This window comes from Vanacampus margaritifer, chromosome 19 (assembly GCF_051991255.1).
Source record: "Vanacampus margaritifer isolate UIUO_Vmar chromosome 19, RoL_Vmar_1.0, whole genome shotgun sequence".
In the NCBI taxonomy this organism is placed as follows: Eukaryota; Metazoa; Chordata; class Actinopteri; order Syngnathiformes; family Syngnathidae; genus Vanacampus; species Vanacampus margaritifer.
The window spans coordinates 13,787,034-13,797,239 of record NC_135450.1 but is presented as its reverse complement, the minus strand read 5'-3'; the positions used below and the strand labels follow the sequence as shown (position 1 = coordinate 13,797,239).

Sequence of the window (10,206 nt, the reverse complement as noted above, 5' to 3'; positions counted from 1 at the left end):
TGGGATGCGACTAAAGATCTGTAGGATGCAACTAAGGATCGGTAGTCGCATCCCAAAGATCTGTAGGACGTGATTTATGATCTAGTCACATAGTTAAGATCTATAGGATGCAACTAAAAAATCTGTAGGATGCGACTAAAGATTTGTTGGATGCGACTAAAGATCTGTAGGATGCAACTAAGGATCGGAAGTCGCATCCCAAAGATCTGTAGGACTTGACTTATGATCTGTAGTCGCATACTAAAGATCTATAGGATGCAACTAAAGATATGTCGTCGTATCCTTAAAATGTCGAGGATGTGACTAAATGCCTGTAGGACAGGGGTGCTCAAGTTCGGTCCTATCCAGCCTGTTTTCCATGTTTCCCTCCTGCAGCACAGCTCAATCTAATGATCAGCTAATCAGCCAGCTTTGCAGAAGCCTGATAACGATCCTGATCATGAATCAGGTGTGTTAGTGGAGAGAAACAGGCTGGATGGGGGGCTCTCCAGGACCGAACTTGAGCACCCCTGTTGTAGGAAATGACCACCCAAGTAGAAGTCAACAGAGATAAGACACAAAATGGCTTTGAGAAGGTTTTATTTTCTCTATCTGTTGCTTTATTATTGCTAAGATTTAGCTTATAGGACTCGGACCTAAAGATGACACAAGCAACTTTGCCCTAATAATCGCTTTGAAATCTTTGACACATCTTTCTTGTACTGTACCAAGTTACAGTTTAAGGATCAGTTTAATCTGCAGGTGTTACGAGTTACAAGAACAAACGGTAGGATCAACTCTCGAAAGTCAGGCAGGTTTATGATTGTTGTCAGCTCAAACGCATGTGCAGAAAGGGCCTTCCTAAGAGACTATCATCTACTAAATATGTTCTCTTCCAGCAGGACTAGTAGGAGATCTAAATACACCTTACGAGGGTTAAACTGTCGCTTTGCAGAAGCAGGACTAGAGTGGAGTCGCAGAAGAATCAGTGAGTCGCCGCAGGTGCGTTTTGGATCAAGCGGAGTGTGCACAGATCCTCTATTTGGCAATGCTGAAAGAAAAAAAAAAGAAAGATGTTGCCTTCTTATTCATACTTCAACCCTTAGATAATAACTGAATTGATGGTCCGCTGTACATATTTTTACTTTTTTTTTTTTTTTTTTTAACTCATTCACTGCCATTGACGGCTATAGACGTCAAAAAATCATTTTAACTATTTCTATTAGTTTAACATTTTTTTCCACTTTTGTTAACAAGAGTATGAAAACCTAGAATTTTTTTTTCATTGTACATTTAGAAGTGATATAAAATTTGCGATTAATCGTGACTTAACTAGTAAAGTCATGCGATTAATTATGATTAAAATTTTAATCGCCTGACGCCCCAAAATTTTTATAATCTTTTTTTTTTTCCCAATTCATTCGCTGCCATTGACGGCTATAAACGTCGAAAATTCATTTGAACTTATTTCTATTAGTTTAACATTTTTTTCCACTATTGTTAACAAGAGTGTGAAAACCTAGAATTTTGTTTTTATTGTACATTTAGAACAGATATAAAATTTGTGCGTTAACTATTAAGTCATGCGATTAATTACGATTAAAGAAAATATATCGCCTGATGCCCCTAATTTTTAATAATCTTTTCTTTAAAAAAAACACAAAAAAATAATAATCTTTTTTTTTTTTTTAAGAAAAGATTATTAAAAATTAGGGATATTAGGCGATTTAAAATGTGTAATCGTAATTAATCGCATGACTTCACTAGTTAACTCACGATTAATCACAAATTTTGCATCTGTTCTAAAACAAGAAAAAAAAAATCTAGATTTTCAAACTCTTGTTAATAAAAATGGGGGTAAAAAATGTTTAACTAATAGAAATAGTTCAAATGAATTTTTGACGTCTATAACCGTCAATGGCAGCGAATGAGTGAATAAACATCATGGTACTAGCATGAAAGCTTTTTTACAGCAAAAGCGAGCCACTCACACAGTGACATCCTTGTAGCGGTCCAACGCCCCCTGGGCCACCACCTCAGGGAACTTGGGGTCGTTCCAGGGGATGTCGCCTGGCACGTTCAAGTCCATGGGTGGCGATTTGAAGAGTTTGACGGACACTTTGGTGTCTGGCTGCTCGGCGTCCTCACCGGGCCTCTCCACTAAATCCCTGGTGACCACCTACAATAACAAAAAAAAAAAAAAGTGCCATTTCACTTCTTGACTGTAATTGGGACATCGAGTATTTAATTGTTGCGAAATGTATCTGGACGGAACGACCCTGCAGTTTGAATATTTTGTTCAAAATGAGATAAGGGAAGTGCTAGTGGTAAAATAATGAAGCGGTAGAAGTAGAAGTTACCGTCTCTACTTTGAAGAAGTCCTCCTTGGGGTTGGTGTGGTTTGCCAGAGAAGACACCCAGCCAAACTGCCTGTTGAACAAGTCCATGACGGCGGACGTGTTGAACATGTGCTCCTCGAAGCGCTTTAGCAGAGCGTTGTAATGCTGGGTGAAGCGCTCGGCTATGGCCAGAGCCCTCTCCAGTTCCTCCTTCAGTGGACCTTCCAGGGGTTTCTTTCCCGAACAATCTGGGGGAGGAAGCGGGCGGGGACTGTGGTCAATTTTGGAACGCTGCAAAAGTCCATTATCACATTTGAGCTCTTTTAAAAATAACCGTTTGCTTTTCTAAAGAAGGATAACATTTACTCCGCAAAAATGGTGTATTTTTTTCACATTAAAACTTTTTGGGCAGATAAAAAAAAAACTGATTATAAAAACATGCACACAAAAAAAAAAAAACCTAGATTTTTCTCTAATATAAAGTTAAAGAAATACTGAAGGATAATTAATTGACCCAAATGTATCTCAGTGTTTATCCATCTATGCTAATGACATATTGTCTCCAGCTGTTGCCATCCATACAATAGCTTCATGTTCAGCCCGGATTTCACACTTAAAACAAAAGTGTTGTAACATTTTGATGAAATTGGATTTTCCATTTAACGGATGTGTTTGTTAAAAAAAAAAATAATCGAGTAAGGTGTGTTTTTTTTAAAGACCATGTAATATATATATAGTAAGGTGTTTTTTTTTTTTTTTTTCATTTTTTACAACCATGTATAGTGAGGCGGGGGTTTTACGTCCATGTATAGTAAGCCTTTTTCTCTTTTTTTTCGACTATATATAGTAAGGCTTTTTTTTTTGTGTGTCATAACATTTTTGATGAAATTGGATTTTTCATTTGATGGATGTGTTTTGTAAAAAAAAAAAAAAAAAAAAAAGACCATATCGAGTAAGGTGTTTTTTTTTAAGACCATGTAATATATATATAGTAAGGTGTTTTTTTTTTTATTTTTTTTTTCATTTTTTACAACCATGTATAGTGAGGCGGGGGTTTTACGTCCATGTATAGTAAGCCTTTTTCTCTCTTTTTTCGACTATATATAGTAAGGCTTTTATTTTTGTGTGTCATAACATTTTTGATGAAATTGGATTTTTCATTTGATGGATGTGTTTTGTAAAAAAAAAAAAAGAAAAAAAGACCATATCGAGTAAGGTGTTTTTTTTTAAGACCATGAGACTTTAGTTTAAAAAACAAAACAAAAATGCATTACTATACATGGACGTAAAAACCCCGCCTTACTATATATACATGGTTGTAAAAAAAAACAAAAAAAAACGCCTTACTATATATATGTAATATATATAGTAAGGCGTTTTTCTTTTCTTTTCTTTTTAAACACCTTACTATATATATTACATATATAGTAAGGCGTTTTTTTTATTTTTTTTATGAACAAGTGTCATAACATTTTGGATGAAATTGGATTATTCATTTGATGGATGTGTTTTGTAAAAAAAAAGACCATATCGAGTAAGGTGTTTTTTTTTAAGACCATGAGACTTTTGTTTAAAAAACAAAACAAAAACGCATTACTATACATGGCCGTAAAAACCCCGCCTTACTATATATACATGGTTGTAAAAAAACAAAAACGCCTTACTATATATGTAATATATATAGTAAGGCGTTTTTCTTTTCTTTTCTTTTTTAAACACCTTACTATATATATTACATACAGTATATAGTAAGGCGTTTTCTTTCTTTTTTTTTACAACCATGTATAATTTTATTTTATATTTTTTTTACAACCATGTATAAGTAAGGCGGGGTTTTTACGTCCATGTATAGTAAGGCTTTTTTTTTTTTTTAAACGACCATGTATATATAGTAAGGTGTTTTAGCCTTTTTTTTTTTTACAACTATATATAGTAAGGCTTTTTTTTTTGTGTGTCATAACATTTTGATGAACTTGGATTTTTAATTTGGTGGATGTGTTTTGTTAAAAAAAAAAAAAAAAAAAAAAGGCCATGTCGAGTAAGGCGTTTTTTTCCAACCATGTAAGACTTTTTTGAACGACCATATATAGTAAGGTGTTTTTTTTTTTTTTGTTTTTTTTGGTAAACGCACATCATTTGCTGACGTTCACACGACTTACCAACATGTTCGATCTCTTTGCACTTCTGACACTCGTCTCGGAATTTCAGGCAGCCGGCCGAGTTGCGGCGAATCTCCCTGCAGGTCATGCCGCCGTTAGGCTTGCTGATGACCACGTCCTCGTTCACGCTGCCGTCTGCAAACACGCGCAAAAAAAAAAACGGGTCATTTTATGACTTCCGATGGAAAGTTGAAAGTTTCAAACCCCGGCGTACCCTCGTTAGTGGGGGCGTCCGTGTCAAAGTCCATCATGGAACCAAAGGAGCCGAAGGGGTTCCTTCTGCCGATGCCCATCATGCTGGAGAACAAACCCTGGAAAGTGGGGAAGGGCTCGTGGAAGAGCGAGTGGACGCTTCGACGCCAGCGAGACGGGAAGAAGTTGGGCAGGGCGAAAACCGGAGGGTCGTAGTGCACATGATCAGCCACCTGAAAAAAATAGTACCAACACGATAATAGTAGTCAAATTAATTACATATGAATGTCTTTTTTTTTTTTTAAATCTCATCTGTGAAGTTGAGCCTTCCCTTACTTTCATACTGTCGGAAAAGATGCCGTCCACTCCGTCAGCCATCTCGGAATATTTGTCTTCCAGCTCCCTGAACTCTTTGTTCTGACGTTGTCCTTCCTGCTCCAGGGTGTCCACCCTCTGCCCGTTGATCCAAATGGAGAAGGGAGACGTTCGATTCAGCAGATCCTCCAACTAAAAAGCCCAACAGTGGAAACTACCATGTTAGTTACAACGCATTCCGGAATAAATGGGATTTTCGACTCACCTGGCGGCCCACCATCCCGGACCCGCTGCTGCACGTGCGGGAGTAGTACTTGACGCAGGTTCTCTTCAAACATGGCTTGCATTCCTCCCACAGGGCCTTCATGGTTTCGTTACAGACCTCCTCCTGCTCCTGCAGCTTGCTCTCCATCTCCTGGGCGGCCAACATGGCCTCCTGCAGAACGTGACACAGTTTTCTATTAACTCATTGACTGCCATTGACGGCTAAAAACGTCAAAAATACATTTGAAAAATTTCTACTTTTGTTAAGAGTATGAAAATATTTTTTTTATTGTACTTTTAGAAAATATATAAAATTTGTGATTAATCGTGAGTTAACTAGTAAAGTCATGCGATTAATTACGATTAAAATTTTAATCGCCCCAAATTTTTAATAATTCATTCGCTGCCATTGACGGCTATAAACGTCAAAAATTCATTTGAACTAATTTCTATTAGTTTAGAATTTTTCCCACTTTTGTTAAGAGTATGAAAACCTAGAATTTTTTTTTCATTGTACATTTAGAAGTGATATAAAATTTGCGATTAATCGTGAGTTAACTAGTAAAGTCATGCGATTAATTACGATTAAAATTTTAATTGCCTGACACCCCAAATTTTTAATAATCTTTTCTTCTTTTTTTCAGTTCATTCGCTGCCATTGACGGCTATAAATGTCGAAAATTAATTTGAACTAATTTCTATTAGTTTGGGATTTTTCCCACTTTGGTTAACAAGAGTATGAAAACCTAGAATTTTTTTTCATTGTACATTTAGAACTGATATAAAATGTGCGATTAATCGTGAGTTAACTAGTAAAGTCATGCGATTAATTACGATTAAAATTTTAATCGCCTGACACCCCAAAATTTTTATAATCTTTTTTTTTTTCCAATTCATTCGCTGCCATTGACGGCTATAAACGTCGAAAATACATTTGAACTATTTCTTTTAGTTGAACATTTTTTACCACTTTTGTTAACAAGAGTATGAAAACCTAGAATTTTTTTTCATTGTACATTTAGAAGTGATATAAAATTTGTGATTAATCGTGAGTTAACTAGTAAAGTCATGCGATTAATTACGATTAAAATTTTAATCGCCTGACGCCCCAAATTTTTAATAATCTTTTCTTCTTTTTTTCAGTTCATTCGCTGCCATTGACGGCTATAAACGTCGAAAATTCATTTGAACTAATTTCTATTAGTTTAGGATTTTCCCCACTTTGGTTAACAAGAGTATGAAAACCTAGAAATTTTTTTCATTGTACATTTAGAACTGATATAAAATGTGCGATTAATCGTGAGTTAACTAGTGAAGTCATACGATTAATTACAATAAAAAAAAAATTATTGCGCCTAATTTTTTATATATTTTTTTAATGAATTTATGGCAGTGAATGAGTTAATAAGCATCAAAGTACACCTTTATAGACCTTCTATGTCGTAAGGCTAAAAACTGGCCATGATAAGTTGTTTTCTTTTAACGACCATATAAGGCGTTTTATTTTTTTACGACCATGGCTGCACTTCATGCTCAATTTTTAGCCCTAAAGAGCAATTCTTGTACCTCTTTCTTTTCTTTGGTTTTCTCCAGCTCGTCCAAAACCTTTATGTGGTCTTCTGAAGATTTCTGCATCATATTCTTCATTTCCTTGACTCCGTTAATGGCATTCTCAATCTGTACATTCAGGTACTTCTCTCCCTCAAGTGAGATGTCTGCACAGGGGGAAAAAAAAACAAAACACTTAAGTATGGATTTATTTTCTTTATTTTTTGCATGTTGCCCGAAGGAACTTACCTTTGAGATTTTCACTGGTGGGATTCGGAGGGAGCACGCAGTTAGCCGAGGCCAGAAAAAGAGCCATCACAGCCAGTGACTTGGACCCCTTCCTTATTTTCATCATCATCATTATTAACATCCTGACTCTTAAAAGGCCAGCAGATGACGATGAGAAACGGCTGTGGCAATAAAATACGTGTTTTTAGTAACGAAATGTTACACACCAACAAAAAAAATAATTCATTCTAAGATTAGCTCTAATCAGAAATGAGTAAAAACGTTTCAAATGAGTTCAATCGGTTTAAGCAGAGGTCTGCTAGTTAGCAAAAACGTTAGCCGAACACTAGTTGTTAGCTAGCAAGAACGTTAGCCTATCGTTAACTGGAGACACAAACTATTCCCCTGACAAAAAAAACCTCTTAGTTTTATAGTGTTGACTGTTTTTATGTTATTAATCTATTATTTAAACTGTTCTCATGACTGATTTCTACTCACTTTGTAAACAATGATGGTTGTTTTTAAAAAACATTTTTTCCCCCACTTTTGTTAACAAGAGTATGAAAACCTAGACAAAAAAAAAAAGATTAAAAATTAGGGGCGTCGGGCGATAATTTTTTTTTAATCGGAATTAATCGCATTACTTCAATAGTTAACTCACGATTAATCGCAAATTTTATATCTGTTCTAAATGTACAATGCATTTTTTTTAATAGGTTTTTATATTGTTAACAAAAGTGGAAAAAAAATGTTAAACTAAAAGAAATAGTTCAAATACATTTTTGACGTCTATAGCCGTCAATGGCAGTGAATGAGTTAAATAAGTTTAAGTAGGAAACAAGGGTGACACTTAACGACCATCCTACAACACAAAATGGCTCCTACACTAACTAAAGTAATTATATGTGATTAAATACTAAAAACGTTCCAATACAGGAAAAGTTTTACTAAAATTAATTAAAATCAGTATGGGAGAATAAGTCGAAATGAAAAATGATCGATACAAAAAGATAGATTGTTATCGTCCTCCACTGCCGGTGACCCCTCCTGAGATGTTTTGCACAATCATCACAAAGCGTGTGTGTGTGTGTGTGTGTGTGGCGTGAATGAATGTAACCATATCACTAGGACGTCATGTGACCTCAGGTCAGTTTTTAGCGCCACTTTCAGTTTCACCGAGTGTGACTTTCCGCTGGGCGTTGCATAACATGAACGGCGAGCTCCTTCTCTGTTTACGCGTTTCTGCTGACCCGTCACACAACCAGGGTGACCTTTCACTGGAGGACAGCCTAAAGTTTTTGTCCATTACTGTGTTTGTTAGAAAACGAGTGTGTTTGTTTTGATTGAGAGTTGATTTGAATAAAAAGATGCTATAACATTTACTATCATCGGATGCAAATTATTATTATTTTTTTTATTAGTTTCACATTTTTTTCCCACTTTTGTTAAGAGTAAGAATTTTTTTTTAAATTGTACATTACGAACAGATATAAAATTTGTGATTATTATTATTGAAGTCATGCGATTAATTACAATCAAAAAAAATTATCGTCTGACGCCCCTAATTTTTTAAATATTTTCTTTTTTGTTTGATTACTTAACTCATTCACTGCCATTGACGTCAAAAATTCATTTGAACTAGTTCTATTATTTCAACATTTTTTCCACTTTGGTTAACAAAAGTATGAAAACCTAGAAAAAAAAATGTATTGTACATTTAGAACCGATATTACGTTGGTGATGAATCGTGAGTTAACTATTGAAGTCATGCGATTAATTACAATTAAAAAATTGAATCGCCTGACGCGATCTAAAAAAGAAAAGATTATCAAAAATTAGGGGCGTCGGGCGATTCAAATTTTTAATCCTAATTAATCGCATTACTTCACTAGTTAACTCACGATTAATCACAAATTTTATATCTGTTCTGAATGTACAATATTTTTTCACAATTGTTTTTTTTATTTATAAGTTTTCATACTCTTGTTAACAAAAGTGGATTTTTTTTTTTAACTAATAGAAATAGTTCAAATGAATTTTTGACGTCTATAGCCGTCAACGGCAGTGAATGAGTTAATTATTTAAACTCAAGATCAATCACAAATTTTATATCTTTTCTATATGTACAATACATATTTTTCTAGGTTTTCCTACTCTTGTTAACAAAAGTGTGTGTGTGGGGGGGGGGGGGGGGGGGGGGAATGTGAAACTAATAGAAATAGTTCAAATGAATTTTTGACGTCTATAGCCGTCAATGGCAGTGAATGAGTTAAATCAAACGCTTCATGATTGCTGTTAATGAGGTAAAACCATCCGGGCCGGGGGTGAGTCCCGAGATGGGGGGGCGAAAGGGGCGCGAGTAATGCCAACAAAAGCAGCCAAAGTGTGGGAGAGTTAAACAGAGACAGTTGACAAAGAGAAAAGGGGGATGATTCTCTCTCTCTCTCTCACTCTCTCTCTCTCTCTCTCTAATAGCAAAAAAAACCCTTTTCATTTAATTCACTTCCTTTCATTTGCCCGTGGCTTTTTTGGCACCCAAAGGACTCACTTGGTGCGTCATATGCCACAATTAGAAACCAATGGAAGCCCCCAGAAGTGACCCCAAAACTCTCACGCCCAATATTGGATCGATCCATCCATCCATCTATCTTAATCCAATTGTTCTGATCCAGAAATGGATAGATGACGTAGGTCGCGCCCATGAGTAAGCAAAACAAACAAGACATCTGTTCAACCATGTGCTCCAGAATTCTGCGTCGTAACATCACTCACTATTTACCAGCATTCAAAATCAACCTAAACCCTAATATAAAATATTCAAATCGTAAATATTGTAACGTTAAAAACACACAAAAAAACACTAGAACTCGTTGTGCGCTTTTCCCAAATAATTATATTAATCAAATGTTTACTTTGCAGGCTGCGTTGTTGCAGGTCGGCCCAAAAAATAAAAGCACCTGCTACTCACCGAGGTGCGAGTCCTCAGGGTTCAGGACGTCTGAGGCTGCTTTGCATCGTTGCTGCTCTTATTTATACAGCAGCAGATAAAACTGGGACATGCAGACACGTGACTCAGCAGACCGGTATCGTACCGCTAGACTCAATGCAGGAAGAAGTTTCCTTTGATTCCCTTCAAAATAAAAGTGTCGTCACGGTATGTTTGCGTCAAAAAATGGGCAGAT

The 10,206-nt window shown here is 35.7% G+C and overlaps 1 protein-coding gene across 1 annotated transcript; it reads right to left on the bottom strand.

The window, feature by feature from the left end:
- Positions 1-562: 562 nt before the first annotated feature.
- Positions 563-10,154, bottom strand: clu (clusterin). Its single transcript, XM_077552834.1, has 10 exons — positions 9,993-10,154; positions 7,046-7,206; positions 6,815-6,963; positions 5,250-5,420; positions 5,006-5,176; positions 4,692-4,902; positions 4,478-4,612; positions 2,340-2,566; positions 1,971-2,158; positions 563-1,030 (listed from the first exon to the last, which is right to left on the bottom strand). Exons 2-10 carry the CDS (start codon positions 7,164-7,166, stop codon positions 1,018-1,020), a joined length of 1,386 nt encoding a protein of 461 aa, XP_077408960.1. The 5' UTR covers positions 7,167-7,206; positions 9,993-10,154; the 3' UTR covers positions 563-1,017.
- Positions 10,155-10,206: the final 52 nt, after the last annotated feature.